Raw genomic sequence first — 23,700 nt, forward strand, 5'->3', positions numbered from 1 at the left:
TTCTCTGTCCTTACAGGGTATTAATACAACCCTAACCCAGGAGTTGTTTTCTCTATCCTTACAGGGTATTACTACAACCCTAACCCAGGAGTTGTTTTCTCTGTCCTTACAGGGTATTACTACAACCCTAACCCAGGAGTTGTTTTCTCTGTCCTTACAGGGTATTACTACAACCCTAACCCAGGAGTTGTTTTGTCTATCTTTACAGGGTATTACTACAACCCTAACCCAGGAGTTGTTTTCTCTGTCTTTACAGGGTATTACTACAACCCTAACCCAGGAGTTGTTTTGTCTATCCTTACAGGGTATTACTACAACCCTAACCCAGGAGTTGTTTTGTCTATCCTTACAGGGTATTACTACAACCCTAACCCAGGAGTTGTTTTGTCTATCCTTACAGGGTATTACTACAACCCTAACCCAGGAATTGTTTTGTCTATCCTTACAGGGTATTACAACAACCCTAACCCAGGAGTTGTTTTCTCTGTCCTTACAGGGTATTACTACAACCCTAACCCAGGAGTTGTCTTCTCTGTCCTTACAGGGTATTACTACAACCCTAACCTGGGAGTTGTTTTCTCTATCCTTACAGGGTATTACTACAACCCTAACCCAGGAGTTGTTTTGTCTATCCTTACAGGGTATTACTACAACCCTAACCCAGGAATTGTTTTCTCTGTCTTTACAGGGTATTACTACAACCCTAACCTGGGAGTTGTTTTCTCTATCCTTACAGGGTATTACTACAACCCTAACCCAGGAGTTGTTTTCTCTGTCCTGACAGGGTATTACTTCAACCCTAACCCAGGAGTTGTTTTCTCTATCTTTACAGGATATTACTACAACCCTAACCCGGGAGTTGTTTTGTCTGTCCTTACAGGGAACTACTACAACTCTAACCCAGGAGTTTTCTCTATCCTTACAGGGTATTACTACAACCCTAACCCCAGAGTTGTTTTCTCTGTCTTTACAGGGTATTACTACAACCCTAACCTGGGAGTTGTTTTCTCTATCCTTACAGGGTATTACTAAAACCCTAACCCAGGAGTTGTTTTGTCTATCCTTACAGGGTATTACTACAACCCTAACCCAGGAGTTGTTTTCTCTATCCTTACAGGGTATTACTACAACCCTAACCCGGGAGTTGTTTTCTCTGTCCTTACAGGGTACATGTATTACTACAACCCTAACCCAGGAGTTGTTTTCTCTGTCCTTACAGGGTATTACTTCAACCCTAACCCAGGAGTTGTTTTCTCTATCCTTACAGGGTATTACTACAACCCTAACCCAGGAGTTGTTTTCTCTGTCCTTACAGGGTATTACTTCAACCCTAACCCAGGAGTTGTTTTCTCTATCCTTACAGGGTATTACTACAACCCTAACCCAGGAGTTGTTTTCTCTGTCCTTACAGGGTATTACTACAACTCTAACCCAGGAGTTATTTTCTCTGTCCTTACAGGGTATTACTACAACCCTAACCCAGGAGTTGTTTTCTCTGTCCTTACAGGCTGTTACTACAACCCTAACCCAGGAGTTGTTTTCTCTATCCTTACAGGGTATTACTACAACCCTAACCCAGGAGTTGTTTTCTCTGTCTTTACAGGGTATTACTACAACCCTAACCCAGGAGTTGTTTTCTCTGTCTTTACAGGGTATTACTACAACCCTAACCCAGGAGTTGTTTTCTCTATCCTTACAGGGTATTACTACAACCCTAACCCAGGAGTTATTTTCTCTGTCCTTACAGGGTATTACTACAACCCTAACCCAGTTGTTGTTTTCTCTATCCTTACAGGGTACATGTATTACTACAACCCTAACCCAGAAGTTGTTTTGTCTATCCTTACAGGGTATTACTACAACCCTAACCCAGGAGTTGTTTTCTCTGTCCTTACAGGGTATTACTACAACCCTAGCCCCGGAGTGGGGTGTAACAGCTGTGGATGTAAGGCATCGGCCACCATCCCACAGACCTTCTGCGATTCACGAACTGGGCAGTGCCAGTGTAAAGGCGATAACTCTGGTGTTGTTGGAAGAACCTGCTCCGAATGTATGGAAGGATATTTCAAGTTTGACAGTTTCTCTGGAACGTAAGTCACATTCTTCCCCAAATAAAATTTTGTGTACATGCACTATCAAAACTTGGATATTTTCGCACGTTGAAATTTTCGCTTAGTCAGCTTCCAAACTGTTGTTCATGGTGTGGATATTTAAGCACTGTCATGCAGTCGTGATGAAAATATAATTTTGCGCTGCGATGACATTGTATGTAAAGTAAGTTTGTTTTTTTCAGAAAACTCCATTGAAAGTTCGCATTAACCGGTAAAAATATCAATACTTTGATCAACAGGTTAATTGGTTGTATGTGTGATCATTGCAGTATGTGTATGACAGAAACAAAAATTATATATGTCACATATATTTTAGCGTTGATTCGTTTTTTTGTGTTGAAAAATACACGATGCACAAGACATCTGATTGCAACTTTTGGCCCCGGCAATGTATATAGCGATTTATGTATACGATATTAGTACTCGCTCTGTATGGCAAACTAATTAAGAAATCATGTTTGTATTGTCAAATACAGTGTTAACTTAGTATTTTGATTATTTAATTGCGACTGAATATCTTAATTATTGCCAATTATGGTATTAAGTAGACAGGCCACGGGAGGTACTATGTGTCATTCATTGCAACACTGTATCAATAGTTTCTGATTCAAATAAAACATGCAAAGACTTAACATTTCTATTACAAGTAAGTTTATCTTTTGTGAAGCAAATGAAATCTGTGGTGTTTTGGGGTTTTGGGGCCTATAGCTACAAAATGGCCGAGCGGCTCCGGGATTGATCTGTACAGTAACGTTAATGTAGTAACGATCATAATTATAGCGAAATAAAGAAAACATAATGGTAAGTAATCATTGAATTAGTTAAAATACTATCATTTTACACATTACTTAAATCAGTATAGCCATGCATGTCTCTTGACCGACCATGACAATGTTACACATCACGGACGAAATGACGCTTAAATACCGACATATGGTATACCACTAGGAACTTGCATCTTGGATTTTATGGTATTTAGTGGAAATATTCGCTTGTCAATATTTTCACGTGTTGTTATATTCGCATGTGGATAATTTTGCGGAGATTTAATGGTCGCGAAATAAGCGAACATTTCAACGTCACAAACATTTCCACTTTTACAGTATGCAATTTCTAAAACTGTTTTGTTAAATTAGTGTTTCATATATAATTAGATTGTATACGATTTGTTAATTTTATGACCTGTTTAATTGTGTTAAGAATTATCAGATTGTTTAAGTCAAAGTTCTTGTTGGTAGGTGTTCCTTTTGTGATTGCTCACCTGCTGGGACGGTGAATAGGAATCAGACGTGTGACCCAGTGTCCGGTAACTGTGAGTGTAAAATCTTTGTCACAGAGAGGAGATGTGACACATGTACACCTGATGCTAGTTTCCTGGACGAGGCTAATCCCTATGGCTGTAGTAAAGGTAGGAATTCTGAGATATGCTAACACTGCTGCGGCATCTTTGGCATATATTGAGTTTAAACTAAACTTTCACACAAAGAACATCTATCACTGGCAATATACATACTTAAATGTTTCACTGCAGACAAACTTGAATTACTTCAAGAGCTGATTGATAAGTTGTGAGCCTCGCATTGAAGGAGGTAATCAAGGATGTTCTTTTTAAGTCCTACTTTTCTCTGACTATATAGGGCGGTGTACCCAAGGAATGGTCTCATTTGGTTAGTTTATATCGATGAGATAGCACTTTAAAGTAAACAAGACAAGCGGCTTTTGCAAAACGGACAAAATTGGTTAGGTTAGAGTGAAAGAGTCTGTCATTGCCATGGCTGCCATTCATGATGTGAATTGATTAAGCATTTGATTCACCTTACAAATATACTGTTGTTTGTGCTTTATGCAGAGCCGACCCAGCAGCCACCACCGTCGCATGATCAGATCAACTCCACCACCCTGAGGCTGATGTGGCAACAACCAGATTATCCTAACGGCATCATTATACAGTACAAGCTCTACAGAAATGGCACACTGGTGTTTACTGGGAATGGTATGGTTTTAATTTCAATTTTATTACTTGTACGATATAAGATTACAATATCATATTTGTATGATTTTATATTACAATATTGTATTTATATGATTTTATATTGCAATATCGTATTTATGATTTTAGATCAATATCATTCAATTTTAGGGAAAAAATTGATAATCTGTTCCAATCATTAACAGTCTATAATTGAACTCTTACCTGTTGCTTGCTTAGCTAAACTGTTGGTTCCCGAAATTACCTGTTGTTTCCTAAATATGCCTCTTTAATTGTTTTCCAAACTTAAGGTTTTTAGCTCACCTGCCCGAAGGGCAAGTGAGCTTATGCCGTGGTGCGGCGTCCGTCGTCCGTCCGTCCGTCCGTCCGTCCGTCCGGCGTCAACTTTTTCATTTAAACAACTTCTTCTCAATAACCAAGAGGCCCAGGGACTTGATATTGGGCCTGTAGCATGCTGGGGTGAAGGGCTACAAAGTTTGTTCAAATAAATGACCTTGACCTTCATTCAAGGTCACATGGGTCAAATAGGCTATAATCTTCAAACGACTTCTCAATAACCAAGAGGCCCAGTGACTTGATATTGGGTCTGTAGCATGCTTGGGTGAAGGGCTACCAAGGTTGGTTCAAATAAATGACCTTGACCTTCATTCAAGGTCACTTGGGTCAAATAGGCTATAATCTTCAAACAACTTCTTCTCAATAACCAAGAGGCCCAGGGACTTGATATTGGAGCCGTAGCATGCTTGGGTGAAGGGCTACCAAGTTTGTTTAAATAAATGACCTTGACCTTCATTCAAGGTCAATTGGGTCAAATAGGCTATAATCTTCAAACGACTTCTTCTCAATAACCAAGAGGCCCAGGGACTTGATATTGGGCCTGTAGCATGCTGGGGTGAAGGGCTACCAAGTTTGTTAAAATAAATGACCTTGACCTTCATTCAAGGTCACAGGGGTGAAATCAGCTTAAATCTGTAAACAATAATTTTTGCGATAGCCATGAGCCTCCAAGACCTGATAGTAGGCCAATAGAATGCTGGAATGAAGGACTAGAAAATTTATTAATATGAATAAACCTAGCTTACTATGATATTTGAATAAAGAGGTAATCAGCATAGTATCTGTAGAAATGACCTCAATCAACTTCAAAGTTGCTGTAGAGTCAGGTGAGCGATACAGGCCCATTGGGCCTCTTGTTTCCAAAACTTACATGTTGTTTTCTAAATGAACCACCCTCATGAGAAAATGTTTTAGAATATTGTAACTAGGTTTTCTTATAATAAGTACATTTTCCTCTATTTATGCACAGTGGTTTAGTGGTAGGATACAGGGCTATGTGACCAAAAGGTCATTAGTTTGAGTCCTGGCATGGGTACTATGATGTATCCTTGAACAAGATACTTTACTCTGATGTGTTCCAGTCAACTCGGCTGTCAATGAGTACATGGTAGGGAAGTGCAAGAAATGTCCACTAACCCGGATGATAAATTGTGAACACAGTTATGTTATTGTGATATAGAAGTATGTAAAATTCTAATACGAAAATATTATCTCTAAACATTAAAAATTTTCACAAATGTTTAGATGTAACATAGTATTACATGAAGTAATAGCTTTTTAACTAACATGGAAGTGTTGTATTTTAGTTACTGAATACCTTGATGTAAACTTGGCGGCCTATGTACGTTATGCCTATGTGGTGGAAGCGACAAATGTTTTTGGAAGTGTCCTCAGCTCACCTGTAACTTTCCGAACTCTACCAGGCAGTCCAACAGGTATGGTCATTGTCTACATCACCAATGTCCACTCCAGAAGTGCCTCCTTCTCCTGGAACCAACCAGTGAACATGAATGGTCCTCTGGTTAATTACAGTGTGACCGCAGCAAGTCCTAGTCGGCCTGTTCGAAGTGTCCACTGGACAGGGCTCAGTCGCCAGGCCAACGTCACTGATTTTGTGCCATTTACAAACTACACAATCATTGTGGAGACCTGTACACCAGGGGGCTGTCTAGACAGCTGGCCTGCATTGTTTGTCACCAAGTCGGACATGCCGTCCGGGATGAAGGACCCTATCATTACAACTCTCAGTGAAACTGAACTACTCATCAGCTGGGAACCACCCACAGAGGCTAATGGTAAGGCTTCAAATCATCTACCCACACAGGGGCTAATGGTAAGGCTTCAAACCATCTACCCACACAGGGGCTAATGGTAAGGCTTCAAACCATCTACCAACAGAGGCTAATGGTAAGGCTTCAAATCATCTACCCACACAGAGGCTAATGGTAAGGCTTCAAATCATCTACCCACACAGAGGCTAATGGTAAGGCTTCAAATCATCTACCCACACAGGGACTAATGGTAAGGCTTCAAATCATCTACCCACACAGAGGCTAATGGTAAGGCTTCAAATCATCTACCCACAGAGGCTAATGGTAAGGCTTCAAACCATCTACCCACACAGAGGCTAATGGTAAGGCTTCAAATCATCTACCCACACAGAGGCTAATGGTAAGGCTTCAAACCATCTACCCACAGAGGCTAATGGTAAGGCTTCAAACCATCTACCCACACAGGGGCTAATGGTAAGGCTTCAAACCATCTACCCACACAGGGACTAATGGTAAGGCTTCAAATCATCTACCCACACAGAGGCTAATGGTAAGGCTTCAAATCATCTACCCACACAGAGGCTAATGGTAAGGCTTCAAATCATCTACCCACACAGAGGCTAATGGTAAGGCTTCAAATCATCTACCCACACAGAGGCTAATGGTAAGGCTTCAAACCATCTACCCACACAGGGGCTAATGGTAAGGCTTCAAATCATCTACCCACACAGAGGCTAATGGTAAGGCTTCAAACCATCTACCCACACAGAGGCTAATGGTAAGGCTTCAAATCATCTACCCACACAGGGGCTAATGGTAAGGCTTCAAATCATCTACCCACAGAGGCTAATGGTAAGGCTTCAAATCATCTACCCACAGAGGCTAATGGTAAGGCTTCAAATCATCTACCCACAGAGGCTAATGGTAAGGCTTCAAATCATCTACCCACAGAGGCTAATGGTAAGGCTTCAAATTATCTACCCACAGAGGCTAATGGTAAGGCTTCAAACCATCTACCCACACAGAGGCTAATGGTAAGGCTTCAAACCATCTACCCACACAGGGACTAATGGTAAGGCTTCAAATAATCTACCCACACAGAGGCTAATGGTAAGGCTTCAAATCATCTACCCACACAGAGGCTAATGGTAAGGCTTCAAACCATCTACCCACACAGGGGCTAATGGTAAGGCTTCAAATCATCTACCCACACAGAGGCTAATGGTAAGGCTTCAAATCATCTACCCACACAGAGGCTAATGGTAAGGCTTCAAACCATCTACCCACACAGAGGCTAATGGTAAGGCTTCAAACCATCTACCCACACAGAGGCTAATGGTAAGGCTTCAAATCATCTACCCACACAGGGACTAATGGTAAGGCTTCAAATCATCTACCCACACAGGGGCTAATGGTAAGGCTTCAAACCATCTACCCACACAGAGGCTAATGGTAAGGCTTCAAATCATCTACCCACAGAGGCTAATGGTAAGGCTTCAAATCATCTACCCACACAGAGGCTAATGGTAAGGCTTCAAACCATCTACCCACACAGAGGCTAATGGTAAGGCTTCAAATCATCTACCCACACAGGGGCTAATGGTAAGGCTTCAAATCATCTACCCACACAGGGGCTAATGGTAAGGCTTCAAATCATCTAACCACACAGAGGCTAATGGTAAGGCTTCAAATCATCTACCCACACAGGGGCTAATGGTAAGGCTTCAAATCATCTACCCACACAGGCTAATGGTAAGGCTTCAAACCATCTACCCACACAGAGGCTAATGGTAAGGCTTCAAATCATCTACCCACACAGGGGCTAATGGTAAGGCTTCAAATCATCTACCCACACAGGCTAATGGTAAGGCTTCAAACCATCTACCCACACAGAGGCTAATGGTAAGGCTTCAAATCATCTACCCACACAGGAGCTAATGGTAAGGCTTCAAACCATCTACCCACAAAGAGGCTAATGGTAAGGCTTCAAACCATCTACCCACACAGAGGCTAATGGTAAGGCTTCAAATCATCTACCCACACATAGGCTAATGGTAAGGCTTCAAACCATCTACCCACACAGAGGCTAATGGTAAGGCTTCAAATCATCTACCCACACAGAGGCTAATGGTAAGGCTTCAAATCATCTACCCACACAGAGGCTAATGGTAAGGCTTCAAATAATCTACCCACACAGAGGCTAATGGTAAGGCTTCAAATCATCTACCCACACAGGGGCTAATGGTAAGGCTTCAAATCATCTACCCACACAGAGGCTAATGGTAAGGCTTCAAATCATCTACCCACACAGGGACTAATGGTAAGGCTTCAAATCATCTACCCACAGAGGCTAATGGTAAGGCTTCAAATCATCTACCCACACAGGGGCTAATGGTAAGGCTTCAAATCATCTACCCACACAGGCTAATGGTAAGGCTTCAAACCATCTACCTACAGAGGCTAATGGTAAGGATTCAAAATCATCTACCCACACAGGGACTAATGGTAAGGCTTCAAATCATTTACCCACACAGGGGCTAATGGTAAGGCTTCAAATCATCTACCCACACAGAGGCTAATGGTAAGGCTTCAAATCATCTACCCACACAGGGGCTAATGGTAAGGCTTCAAATCATCTACCCACACAGGGACTAATGGTAAGGCTTCAAATCATCTACCCACACAGGGACTAATGGTAAGGCTTCAAATCATCTACCCACACAGGGGCTAATGGTAAGGCTTCAAATCATCTACCCACACAGTCTAATGGTAAGGCTTCAAATCATCTACCCACATAAGGGATAATGGTAAGGCTTCAAATCATCTACCCACAGAGGCTAATGGTAAGGCTTCAAATCATCTACCAACACAGAGGCTAATGGTAAGGCTTCAAATCATCTACCCACACAGGGGCTAATGGTAAGGCTTCAAATCATCTACCCACACAGGGGCTAATGGTAAGGCTTCAAATCATCTACCCACACAGGGGCTAATGGTAAGCATTCAAACCATCTACCCACACAGGCTAATGGTAAGGCTTCAAATCATCTACCCACACAGAGGCTAATGGTAAGGCTTCAAATCATCTACCCACACAGGGACTAATGGTAAGGCTTCAAATCATCTACCCACACAGAGGCTAATGGTAAGCATTCAAACCATCTACCCACACAGGCTAATGGTAAGGATTCAAACCATCTACACACACAGAGGCTAATGGTAAGGCTTCAAATCATCTACACACACAGAGGCTAATGGTAAGGCTTCAAATCATCTACCCACACAGGGGCTAATGTTAAGCATTCAAACCATCTACCCACACAGGCTAATGGTAAGGATTCAAACCATCTACACACACAGAGGCTAATGGTAAGGCTTCAAATCATCTACACACACAGAGGCTAATGGTAAGGCTTCAAATCATCTACACACACAGATGCTAATGGTAAGGCTTCAAATAATCTACCCACACAGGCTAATGGTAAGGCTTCAAATCATCTACACACACAGAGGCTAATGGTAAGGCTTCAAATAATCTACCCACACAGGGGCTAATGTTAAGCATTCAAACCATCTACCCACACAGGCTAATGGTAAGGATTCAAACCATCTACCCACACAGGGACTAATGGTAAGGATTCAAACCATCTACCCACACAGGGACTAATGGTAAGGCTTCAAACCATCTACCCATACAGAGGCTAATGGTAAGGCTTCAAACCATCTACTCACACAGAGGCTAATGGTAAGGCTTCAAATCATCTACCCACACATAGGCTATTGGTAAGGCTTCAAACCATCTACCCACAGAGGCTAATGGTAAGGCTTCAAACCATCTACCCTACCAACAGAAGCTAATGGTAAGGATTCAAAATCATCTACCCACACAGGGACTAATGGTAAGGCTTCACATCATCTACCAACACAGGGGCTAATGGTAAGGCTTCAAATCATCTACCAACATAGGGGCTAATGGTAAGGCTTCAAATCATCTACCCACATAAGGGATAATGGTAATAATTAACATCATCTACCTACACAAACTATTGGTATGGCTTCAAACCATATACGCACACAGGCTAATGGTAAGGATTCACATCATCTACCCACATATAGGCTAATGGTAAGGATTCAAAATCATGTACCCACACAGGCTAATGGTAAGGATTCACATCATCTACCCACACATAGGCTAATGGTAAGGATTCAAATCATTTAACCTGTGATGCTAGTGGTTAGGCTTCAAATAATCTATACAAAGATGCTAAAGGTAAAAGCTTTATATCATCTATCCATAGGGACTGATAGTAAAACTTCAAATCATCTATCCAGCAATACTAGTGGGAGGCTTCAAATAATCTAACAAGAGATGCTAACGGAAAGGCTTCAATAAATCTATCCAAAGTAGCTGATGGTAAAGTTTCAAATAGTCTTCTCACACAGACTGATTGTTAAGCTTCAAATTATCTATCCATAGGGACTAATGGTAAGGCTTCACATCATCTATCCAAAGCTGCTAATTATAAGGCTTCAAATCATCTACTCACAACCGCTAATTGTACGGCTTCAAATGTCGTGGTTTGTTCTCATAACTAGTTACAATGTAAGAACTCAATTGCCAGAGAGGTTAATAATAAAGAAGCAAATCAGCCACAGAGGATAAATGATTAAGGTTCAACTCTGGAGGGATATGGCAGGCTTCAAATCCCCTTAGACTCACAAACTGATGGCAAGCCTGCAAGTTATCCTTAGGGCTAATAATGAATAAGGGTTAGCTTTGAATGACTCTGGTCTAATTTTCAAGATTACAATTTATTATAATGATACTAGTTGTCTGGATTATATTACAGGTGTGATGATATTTTGAGAGTTTCAGATCAGCTGATGTACAATTAATATTACAGGTGTGATAATATTCTACGAGTTATGGATCCGTGGCCATGCCATTAATGGGACACGTGACCCTCAAGAGACCAGGATCTTCCACCCGAGTGGACAGTACAACCCGCGCCCTACCCTCTCCCCACAGGAAAATATCCTTCCTCCTCCAGATACATCATTTCAGGTCACCGGCCTCAACCCATTTTCCCTATATGAATTTCAGGTAAGTTTATCAGAAATTGATCATGACTTTAGGTCTGTAAATTTAAGCCTGGATGTTAACATTAGGACAGCTAGTGTTAAACAATTATGTAATAATAAGTTATATCCTCGTTTGTTTAGTATTCAAACTTGTGTTCACCTTAACAGTGATTTTGGTTTTCAGGACATGGTTACCTTGACAAAAAAACTGTATAAATGGATGTCAGACATGTATGTTTATTTGACAGGTGCTGGCTGAGAACAGTGTTGGTAAGACTGCGAGTGCCTGGGTACTGACCAGGACCGGAGAGGCTCCGCCTCTGTTTACCCCCGCCCCTACTGTCACCCCTATCAGTAGTACAGAGTTACAGGTGAAATGGACAGGCCCTACTATGGAGGAATCACGTGGCACCATACGGTCATACCTTCTATACTACCAAAAGAAGAACGATATCATCCTACTTCCATTTGCTCCGCCATTCACATGGACAGTGAGTAACAATTGTACAACATGGTCAGCACTAAAGATATCAGGAGATTTCCTGATCAGCTACCTACAATTTGATTTTAACATATAATAAAAATTCAAACATGAATCAAACCTATTTTGTACTTGTCAACTTTCTCTTGAGGGAATTGTACATGTTCATTTAGACTCTTTCAGAAAACCCCTTAAAATTGCATATTTCAAGCCATTGGGTTTTGTCTCATCTTCTAGACTGCATTTTTTGAAACTTTGAACAATGAAAAAGTTGTACTGGTAATTTACGAAGTTTAGGGTATGAAATCAGGACCCTCCCTCCAAAATAAGAAGAGAGAATTTGGCAATATGTCATTCTCATTTCTTTTTAATTTTTAAAAATTTTAACTTAAATGTCAAGGCCTTAATGGTCTCAAGTTGTCTAACCTTCATATCCGGTGGGTTTTTTCTGTTTAGTTGCTTAGTAACACAAGTGGAGATACAATGTCACATGTTGTGGACCAGCTTAAAGCTTACACCAACTACACATTCATGGTCGGGGCATGTAACAGCATGGGCTGTATCAACAGTACCGAGGGATATGGCTTCACGCTCCAAGATGGTAAGACTAGTCCACATACTAATATAAGACTATATGTTTGAGATGCTGGCCTCCAGTTGGAGACGTAAGTCTGTTGCATTGCTAAACATATAGGGTATATGAATTTTTGCTCACATGACAAAAAGTTCAAAGTCAGAACTTGTGATGAAGCACACTGGTGTCTTTCATTTGTCATCTACTTTCCATTTAATAGACTGTTGGTCTATAATGGACTATCATTGGGCCAAGAGAAATATATGTGGCCTTTTTATGAAAGGTGTGCTTTCTGGTGATAGAGTAGCAAATAAATGCGAATAATCCTTTAGGTACAGGTGAAGGGATCTTTTGGAAGCATGCTGGAATGAATGGGATTTTAACATTGTATATATATAATGATTCATGCAGTAGGATGGGACTGAAAAGAGTAATGAGAAAACGCTTCTACAGTTCTAAGAAGCAAATGCTTGTCATTGATCATCTTATGACCTGTTCTATTAATTGGGCTACATTGAAATGCAATACATCAGTTTCGGCCATAAATTAGCCAAGACTTTTCCATTTTACTGATTTACCAAATCTTTATAAATGCTGTGGTACATGTATAAGTACTTTACATATTGATGTTTGTTTTGTCAGCTCCTAGAGGGATGGGTAAGCCTGCTGTAGCGAGCCTCAACTCTACAGTCATACATGTGGCGTGGGCACCACCCCTCTACCCTAACGGACCAGAGTCACAGTACTCGGTACAGAAGACAACACCTGCCCTCAGCTTCCCCCCACAGGTAGTGGCAGGTACCAGATTTCCCGGGGGAGGGTACTATAAGTTTCCAGCCGATACCATCCCCTCCAATGTGGGTTTCACAGGTAAGTGTTTCACTCTTAGCCTCTCTGTTGCCTGTTTTCATTACGATATCAACATCTCAAGATTCCACACATGCACTGAAATGAGAAAATAAAACAAACATATCTAGTAGTGGCCACAGTGGAGACACAGGGATGAGACAGCATAAACTACTCCTTCAGGGAAGAGATATTCACCTAATTTTGGTATTAAAATTACTATGTCAACGCAACATTGCTGTTGGTTTAGAATTGTTATATTTTATTCAAATAATTCAAGATTATTGTTTCGTTTTTGGTGATTAGAATATTGGTTTTATCCTCAGGTATCCAGCTTTGGTTTCGCACTAGACAGCGAGATGGTCTGCTACTCTATGCAGCTTCAGCCGGCAAACAGGAGGAATTTTTGGCTTTACAGTTCCGAGCGGGGAGGCCATGGTTCTTGTTTGATCCCCAAGGTAGGCCCCAATATGGTCTAATTTGTTATTTTCAAATGTATTGGTGTAGGTATGATTTGTTAACATAAAATTATTAGGAAAATAACTGAATGTTAATTTATTAGCTGTGATTATTTTGTTTCTCCATAATTTGAAAAATTCAAGTTGTGATTATATAAAGGCCAATTTTCTTTATTTAATTGGGTTTTTGAAATGATTCTGGCCTCATATTGCTCGTAAGATCCTTGAAGCACTGAACTAAAGTTTAATTAAGGGTTTGAGGTCACAAGTGATAAGTATATGATGTTGTATTCCTTGAGGTACATACTTTTTATTAGTGTTTCAAGATATTTAGTTTCTATATTCTGAACATTATGTGACACGAAGCATTTTAAGTAGTGGAGATGCTTTTCGGCCACAGTTTTTAAAAAAATGGTAATTTGAAGCATTACATATGATGTTGGGGTGTTTCTGGCCAGGTTGTGTATCATACGTGGAAATAGATCCACAATCCGATAGTGACCGTACCTATAATGACAACACCTGGCACTTCCTGGAAGCTGTACGAGACGATGAATATGCTGATATCACCATTGATAATGAATTCAAAGGTTAGCTTGATGACATCATCATTTTGGGTGGTGTGGCTGATGATGTCATCATTTTGTGTGATGGTTTGCCGTGACATCAGCTTGATATGCTCTAACTATACTGCTTCTAGATCCTAGATCTGCTTGTCTGTCTGGCACTGGGAGAATGTTGTTGTTGGGTTTTTTTATATATATATGCCATTGTTTTGCTGTTTAAACATGACTCATATATTCTCTCAACATATATTGTATTTTGAAGTTGACCAAAAATATTTTATCTCTGTTTTTTGGGACAGGTTTTCTAAAATTTCCATATTTCTTTTATCAAATTATAAGATAAGCTATCAGTCGAGGTATTCAAACAGCAACACAAGATGCATGAGAGTTTGTATGAGATGCACCAAACTGAAGCCTGCTCTGTTCCTTGTTGTTTTGCATGGTTAATGATGACTAACTTAGTAAGCCTAGCCTGGGATCAAGCTTCTTGTAGATAGAGATCAACTGTGTTTGGAAACACATAAAAATAATATTCAAAATTTTAACTAGATAAAATATATTTGGTATTGTTAAAGAAATTCCTCCTATTTGAATATTAAATAATATAATGGTTCAGAATGTAGGCTCCAGTTTGGTTTTTTAAATGAAATAATGACAAAAAAAGTCTAGTTGTAGGACATACAAATGAGACTTTGAATTTCTTTTCGATTTGTTTCCTATTCCAGATGCTCTTGAGGAATTTTGGGTGCTAGATCCCAGGCTTGATAAGCTAGTGTATGTCCAAAACTACTCAAATTACCTAGCTGTTGCATGTATGGCCCACCTGTCAGATATATTTTCCTTTGGGGGAAAAAGATGCATTGAGTGCATTAGGCCTATATTTTAAGGTTTAAATCACTTTTTGAATAACCAAGCCAGTTCTTAGTACAATACAGCTGCAATATTTAGAATAAATTTCTATTTGGATAAAATTGATCGAGGAAAAAAACACTAACCTGTTAATGTAACATTCTTACATTCTTAATTACCTGTCTGTTAGTAATCATGACAAAAATATCTCAATTTAAGAAAATAAGCAGAAAGCTTGTTTAGACTTTGGTGTTACAAAAAAAAAATGTAGTAGTTAAAGAAGTTAGAACCATATACTTATTCAATTTTCGTAGGATTTTTTGATTTGCTGCAGAAATTAATTGATACCCTCAATGTTAATGAATTGGATGTAAATCTAAACTGAAATTCTGATTTATTTATATATTAGATAGGTTAATCATAACACATTATGATTATACTTGTAATTTCTTGCCTTACATTTTTACACCAAAGACAAGGTTTTGTACTATGGAAATGGTTGGTACTTCAGATGTGGTCACTCAAGGTAGAGTCTTTAATCCACAGGTCCTAAAACTAGCAGACAACAAAGTGTGGTTAACCAAATAAGGCTATACATGATTAATGACTTATTTTATAATTCGTCCATCACACCAGGGTGTGCGTCGTTTGTAACGCCCACAAATGACGAAGGACTGCCCTACAACGACTTCACATGGCGCCACATAGTAGCCAAGCGTATAGACAGGATGGCCAATATATCCATAGACGTGTACTGGTCAGGTTTGCAGTGATCACTTTTTTATTTCTCTGTTGTATCATTCACTGTCCACTGACTAACACTAACAATCAAGATTATGGTCACTATCAATCCACTGACCACCTAAACACTAACAGTCAAGATAATGGTCACTCTCCGTCCACTGACCACCTAAACACTAACAGTCATGATAATGGTCACTCTCCATCCACTAGTTGTGAGTAGATACTTTATAACATTTGTATACCGTATAGATACCACATAATTGATTATCTATATTTGGATTGGTGGAGGACAGTAATTGCATGTAAACATTATGCATGACAGATTTTGGTACATCTCTAAAGAAAACGTTGTTCGGGTTAATGTATATGTCATCTTTTTTATAGTGGAGAAAGAGTTTAAGATTTTGGTCTAGTTTTCAGAATTTATTATAATAATTATTATAATTTCAAACAATACTTAAACAGCAATATTATCTTCATAGCTATTGCATCACAATCTGTTTTCTCTTGTCTAAGAACACATTAAAGATTATAAACTAACAGATTCTCATTATGCAAAACAATCTTAGTGAAACATGCTTTAGGAAATCACATAAAGGGAAGATGAAACATAGAAATGAGCTATCAATTACATTGATTTTGATTGAATATAAACCTCTTCTCAGAGCTTGAACATGTGAAACATAGAAATGAGCTGTTAAAATTATATTGATTTTGATTAAATATAAACCTCTTCTCAGAGCTTGATCATGTGATATAAAAATGTGTAACTTTTCATATACAGTGTAGGTATATGCATAACTTAAGATGCTGGTATTAAACTGGATTTCAGAGAGAAAAAAAGGAATAATTTTATTCTGCAAAATATGTCATTTATTTTAAATTTTATTCTTTTCATTAATTCATTTTTTCCAATTACAAGCTATATCAAAAAATCCTTACACATTGCATGTCTGGCAATAAATCATTGATCAACATAAGTTATCATAATTGTGTATTTTTTTAATACTTAAGAAATGTATCTCACAATCCTACATTGAGGTACTATTTATGTATAAGCATTATTACTTATCTTGCTACAACATTATATCACAGACATATATCAAAGTGATAGTTTACCGACATTATATCACAGACAGATATCAAAGTGATAGTTTACAGACATTATATCACAGACAGATATCAAAGTGATAGTTTACCGACATTATATCACAGACAGATATCAAAGTGATAGTTTACCGACATTATATCACAGACAGATATCAAAGTGATAGTTTACCGACATTATATCACAGACAGATATCAAAGTGATAGTTTACCGACATTATATCACAGACAGATATCAAAGTGATAGTTTACCGACATTATATCACAGACAGATATCAAAGTGATAGTTTACCGACATTATATCACAGACAGATATCAAAGTGATAGTTTACCGACATTATACCACAGACAGATATCAAAGTGATAGTTTACCGACATTATACCACAGACAGATATCAAAGTGATAGTTTACCGACATTATACCACAGACAGATATCAATGTGATAGTTTACCGACATTATATCACAGACAGATATCAAAGTGATAGTTTACCGACATTATATCACAGACAGATATCAATGTGATAGTTTACCGACATTATATCACAGACAGATATCAAAGTGATAGTTTACTGACATTATATCACAGACAGATATCAATGTAATAGTTTACTGACATTATATCACAGACAGATATCAATGTAATAGTTTACTGACATTATATCACAGACAGATATCAAAGTGATAATTTACCGACATTATATCACAGACAGATATCAATGTAATAGTTTACTGACATTATATCATAGACAGATATCAATGTGATAATTTACCAACATTATATCACAGACAGATATCAATGTGATAATTTACCAACATTATATCACAGACAGATATCAATGTGATAGTTTACCGACATTATATCACAGACAGATATCAAAGTGATAATTTACCGACATTATATCACAGACAGATATCAAAGTGATAGTTTACCGACATTATATCACAGACAGATATCAACGTGATAATTTACCGACATTATATCACAGACAGATATCAATGTAATAGTTTACCAACATTAAATCACAGACAGATATCAATGTAATAGTTTACCGACATTATATCACAGACAGATATCAAAGTGATAGTTTACCGACATTATATCACAGACAGATATCAAAGTGATAGTTTACCAACATTAAATCACAGACAGATATCAATGTAATAGTTTACCAACATTATATCACAGACAGATATCAATATAATAGTTTACCAACATTATATCACAGACAGATATCAATGTGATAGTGTACCGACATTATATCACAGACAGATATCAAAGTGATAGTTTACAGACATTATATCACAGACAGATATCAATGTGATAGTTTACCGACATTATATCACAGACAGATATCAAAGTGATAGTTTACAGACATTATATCACAGACAGATATCAATGTGATAGTTTACCGACATTATATCACAGACAGATATCAATGTAGTAGTTTACCAACATTATATCACAGACAGATATCAATGTGATAGTTTACCAACATTAAATCACAGACAGATATCAATGTGATAGTTTACCGACATTATATCACAGACAGATATCAATGTAATAGTTTACCAACATTATATCACAGACAGATATCAAAGTGATAGTTTACCAACATTATATCACAGACAGATATCAAAGTGATAGTTTACCGACATTATATCACAGACAGATATCAATGTGATAGTTTACCAACATTATATCACAGACAGATATCAATGTGATAGTTTACCAACATTATATCACAGACAGATATCAAAGTGATAATTTACCGACATTATATCACAGACAGATATCAAAGTGATAGTTTACCGACATTATATCACAGACAGATATCAATGTGATAGTTTACCAACCTTATATCACAGACAGATATCAATGTGATAGTTTACCAACATTATGTTACAGACAGATATCAAAGTGATAGTTTACCGACATTATATCACAGACAGATATCAATGTAATAGTTTACCAACATTATATCACAGACAGATATCAAAGTGATAATTTACCGACATTATATCACAGACAGATATCAAAGTGATAGTTTACCGACATTATATCACAGACAGATATCAAAGTGATAGTTTACCAACATTATATCACAGACAGATATCAATGTGATAGTTTACCAACATTATATCACAGACAGATATCAAAGTGATAATTTACCGACATTATATCACAGACAGATATCAAAGTGATAGTTTACCGACATTATATCACAGACAGATATCAAAGTGATAGTTTACCGACATTATATCACAGACAGATATCAAAGTGATAGTTTACCGACATTATATCACAGACAGATATCAAAGTGATAGTTTACCGACATTATATCACAGACAGATATCAATGTGATAGTTTACCAACATTATATCACAGACAGATATCAAAGTGATAGTTTACCGACATCAGACATTATATCACAGACATATATCAATGTGATAGTTTACCGACATTATATCACAGACAGATATCAATGTGATAGTTTACTGACATTATATCACAGACAGATATCAATGTGATAGTTTACCGACATCAGACATTATATCACAGACATATATCAATGTGATAGTTTACCAACATTATGTTACAGACAGATATCAAAGTGATAGTTTACCGACATTATATCACAGACAGATATCAAAGTGATAGTTTACCAACATTATATCACAGACAGATATCAAAGTGATAGTTTACCGACATTATATCACAGACAGATATCAAAGTGATAGTTTACCAACATTATATCACAGACAGATATCAATGTGATAGTTTACCGACATCAGACATTATATCACAGACAGATATCAAAGTGATAGTTTACCGACATTATATCACAGACAGATATCAATGTGATAGTTTACCGACATTATATCACAGACAGATATCAAAGTGATAGTTTACCGACATTATATCACAGACATATATCAAAGTGATAGTTTACTGACATTATACATTATATCACAGACAGATATCAAAGTGATAGTTTACCAACATTAAATCACAGACAGATATCAAAGTGATAGTTTACCAACATTATATCACAGACAGATATCAATGTGATAGTTTACCGACATCAGACATTATATCACAGACAGATATCAAAGTGATAGTTTACCGACATTATATCACAGACAGATATCAAAGTGATAGTTTACCAACATTATATCACAGACAGATATCAAAGTGATAGTTTACCGACATTATATCACAGACAGATATCAATGTGATAGTTTACCAACATTATATCACAGACAGATATCAATGTGATAGTTTACCGACATTATATCACAGACAGATATCAAAGTGATAGTTTACCGACATTACATCACAGACAGATATCAAAGTGATAGTTTACCAACATTATATCACAGACAGATATCAAAGTGATAGTTTACCAACATTATATCACAGACAGATATCAAAGTGATAGTTTACCGACATTATATCACAGACAGATATCAATGTGATAGTTTACCAACATTATATCACAGACAGATATCAATGTGATAGTTTACCGACATCAGACATTATATCACAGACAGATATCAAAGTGATAGTTTACCGACATTATATCACAGACAGATATCAAAGTGATAGTTTACCGACATTACATCACAGACAGATATCAAAGTGATAGTTTACCAACATTATATCACAGACAGATATCAATGTGATAGTTTACCAACATTATATCACAGACAGATATCAAAGTGATAGTTTACCGACATTATATCACAGACAGATATCAATGTGATAGTTTACCAACATTATATCACAGACAGATATCAAAGTGATAGTTTACCGACATCAGACATTATATCACAGACATATATCAATGTGATAGTTTACCGACATTATATCACAGACAGATATCAATGTGATAGTTTACTGACATTATATCACAGACAGATATCAATGTGATAGTTTACCGACATCAGACATTATATCACAGACATATATCAATGTGATAGTTTACCAACATTATGTTACAGACAGATATCAAAGTGATAGTTTACCGACATTATATCACAGACATATATCAAAGTGATAGTTTACCAACATTATATCACAGACATATATCAAAGTGATAGTTTACCAACATTATATCACAGACAGATATCAAAGTGATAGTTTACCAACATTATATCACAGACAGATATCAAAGTGATAGTTTACCGACATTATATCACAGACAGATATCAAAGTGATAATTTACCGACATAAGACATTATGTAACAGACAGTTAACAAAGTGAATGGTGTAATGATTGAACACATTCAGTTTTCCCAGTATGTAGAGCTATATGGAACCTAGTGGTGACATGTTTCTAGTCATTTTATCAATTGTTACTCAGGGCGGAGAGAGAACCTGTGTGCTAGTGGAACCATCATAGGCCCGAGCTCCGGTCTGTACGTGGGCGGTCTCCCAAATGACTATGTGATACGAAGACAAGATGATGACACTCGTGTGCAGGTACTGAGGTTGATGGAAAAAATACCAATACTTATCTATTTTGTAGTTATTTATCCACATTGTATGGTACATTCCACTGTATAGAATATACACTTTGAAGAAGCTAATGGTACATGCATTGGAAAAATATTATACAATGTATAAAGCTTAATGTACGTGATAATAGTAAGATTTTTAGGTCACCTGAGACGAAGTCTCAAGTGACCTATTCTAATCGCCTTTTGTCCGTCGTCGTCCGTTGTATGTCGTGCGTGCGTCGTTAAACTTTTTACATTTTCGACTTCTTCTCCAAAACCACTTAACAAAATTCAATGAAATTTGGCAGAAAGTTTCTATGGCTGAAGGTCAACCAAAATTGTGAATTATATGGTCCCCATCCCCCAGGGGCCTGAGGGGTGGGGGCAAAAAGGGTCAAATTGACTAAAACTTCAAAAATCTTCTTCTCTACTCTCAGATATGGTGGAGTCAAACATTCCTTATAGATGAAAGGGTCTTGTGGTGTTTTACCAAAATTGTGAATTGCATGACCCTGGGGTCTCACGTTTGCCCCTGGGGAGGGGGTAAACTTTACCATAGTTTATATAGGGAAATCACATTTTTGACTATTATTTGTTGGATTTGTATTGGAATTCATTCTAACTTGTATCAAATTATCAGCATGGGATGACACTTTGATGGTATGTACATGTTGGCCCTAGTTGACCCCCAGGGGCTGGTGGGCAGGGCCAAAAAGGGTCAAATTGACTGAAATTTCAAAAATCTTCTTCTCTACTCTCAGATATGTTAGAATCAAATACTCTTCATAGATGGAAGGCTCTTCAGGTGCTTTACCAAAATTGTGAATTTCATGACCCTGGGGTCTGAGGTTTGCCCCTGGGTAGGGGGTAAACTTTACTATAGTTTATATGGGGAAATCACATTTTTGACTATTATTTGTTGGATTTGTATTGGAATTCATTCTAACTTGGTTCAAATTATCAGCATGGGATTACAGTTTGATGTTATGTACATGTTGGCCCTGGTTGACCCCCAGGGGCTGGTGGGCGGGGCCAAAAAGGGTAAAATTGACTGAAATTTCAAAAATCTTCTTATCTACTATATGTTAGAATCATAAATACTCTTCATAGACTGACCCCATTAGGACTGATGGGTGGGGCCAAAAAGGGTCAATTTAGTTGACCGAAATATTTCAAATCTCAGGTGACCGTTAAGGCATTTTGGGCCTCTTGTTTCTTTGTGTAATTTTTGTGATATGGATGAAATAATATTCAATTTTCAAAAAGAATTGATATAAAAAACATTTTGATGTGGCATGTTATGAACAGTATTGATTTAAGTTGACCATGCCTGTTGATGTTGAGTTAGCTGCTCTTTGTTATCAGATAATCCGCCAGGGATTCCAGGGATGTATCCGAGACATCCAGATCTTACACCAAGTGTATCCTGTCGAGGTATGGAAACCACTGGACTGGAACACTGCTGAGACAAACGACCTTGCCTACTTTAACTGGCAGGGCTGTCCAGTCAACCTTGACCGAGGGTACCACTTTCAGGGTCAGGGATTCCTGACTCTACCCAACGATTACTGGACACTAGGTGACCGGCAGGAGCTCCGATTCGCCTTCCGAACAGATATGCACACAGGGCTTCTGTTCTTTGCTCACGGAGGGCCTGGGGTGTATGCGTTTGTTGCACTCATTGACGGTTCTCTGTACTTTGAATTCTCCAATAATGTAGCAACAGGCAGTGTGACTCTGAGACCAACTGGTACCAGTTTCTGCGATGGAAAATGGTATGACACTTTGGCATACAAGAACCACCAGGAAGCCACAATTACTGTGTCAAATGGTGGAGGAACGGCAACTCAAGGGGATCCCAGCTTCAAGCTCAAAGTCCAACCCATATCTGACCTGCATGTCGGTGGAGTACCTGTCGATTCTGAAGCGTACAATTTTATTATACGACACAAGCTTTCGGCGCCATTAGAGGGTAAGCTGGTATTACTAGGTCATTCTGATATTACTGTATTTGGATTACTTAGAATCAAGATGTTCAGCTCTTGTTACTACATGACTCAATGCGCGCTAACTGTGTATATATGTTACTGAGCAGAAAGCATGATAAATTAAATTTATTTCAATACCTCGGCTCTGCTTGAGATCGAACCGAGATCTCTGGATTACTAGTATTATGCTAAACTGATCAAGCTGAAGAGAAGTTCTCTCTAGCCGAGCAGCATGTTACAGCTCATATTTACCAGGGTTACATACTCCCCCATCATGGAAAAACTTGTCCTAGA

At 38.1% G+C, this 23,700-nt stretch overlaps 1 protein-coding gene across 1 annotated transcript in view; it reads left to right on the top strand.

The window, feature by feature from the left end:
• The window catches only part of LOC117322734 (usherin-like), an 82,544-nt gene that overhangs the window by 17,057 nt on the left and 41,787 nt on the right, over window positions 1-23,700 (top strand). The window contains exons 13-27 of the mRNA XM_033877673.1: window positions 1,850-2,090; window positions 3,350-3,519; window positions 3,961-4,104; window positions 5,745-6,233; window positions 7,017-7,205; window positions 11,114-11,313; window positions 11,540-11,782; window positions 12,229-12,373; window positions 12,989-13,216; window positions 13,519-13,650; window positions 14,109-14,240; window positions 14,942-15,028; window positions 15,702-15,827; window positions 21,283-21,401; window positions 22,784-23,390. Of these exons, the coding sequence (XP_033733564.1) occupies window positions 1,850-2,090; window positions 3,350-3,519; window positions 3,961-4,104; window positions 5,745-6,233; window positions 7,017-7,205; window positions 11,114-11,313; window positions 11,540-11,782; window positions 12,229-12,373; window positions 12,989-13,216; window positions 13,519-13,650; window positions 14,109-14,240; window positions 14,942-15,028; window positions 15,702-15,827; window positions 21,283-21,401; window positions 22,784-23,390 (3,252 nt within the window). The remainder of the gene's footprint in view (window positions 1-1,849; window positions 2,091-3,349; window positions 3,520-3,960; window positions 4,105-5,744; window positions 6,234-7,016; window positions 7,206-11,113; window positions 11,314-11,539; window positions 11,783-12,228; window positions 12,374-12,988; window positions 13,217-13,518; window positions 13,651-14,108; window positions 14,241-14,941; window positions 15,029-15,701; window positions 15,828-21,282; window positions 21,402-22,783; window positions 23,391-23,700) is intronic.

Source organism: Pecten maximus, chromosome 3, assembly GCF_902652985.1.
Source record: "Pecten maximus chromosome 3, xPecMax1.1, whole genome shotgun sequence".
NCBI lineage: Eukaryota > Metazoa > Mollusca > Bivalvia > Pectinida > Pectinidae > Pecten > Pecten maximus.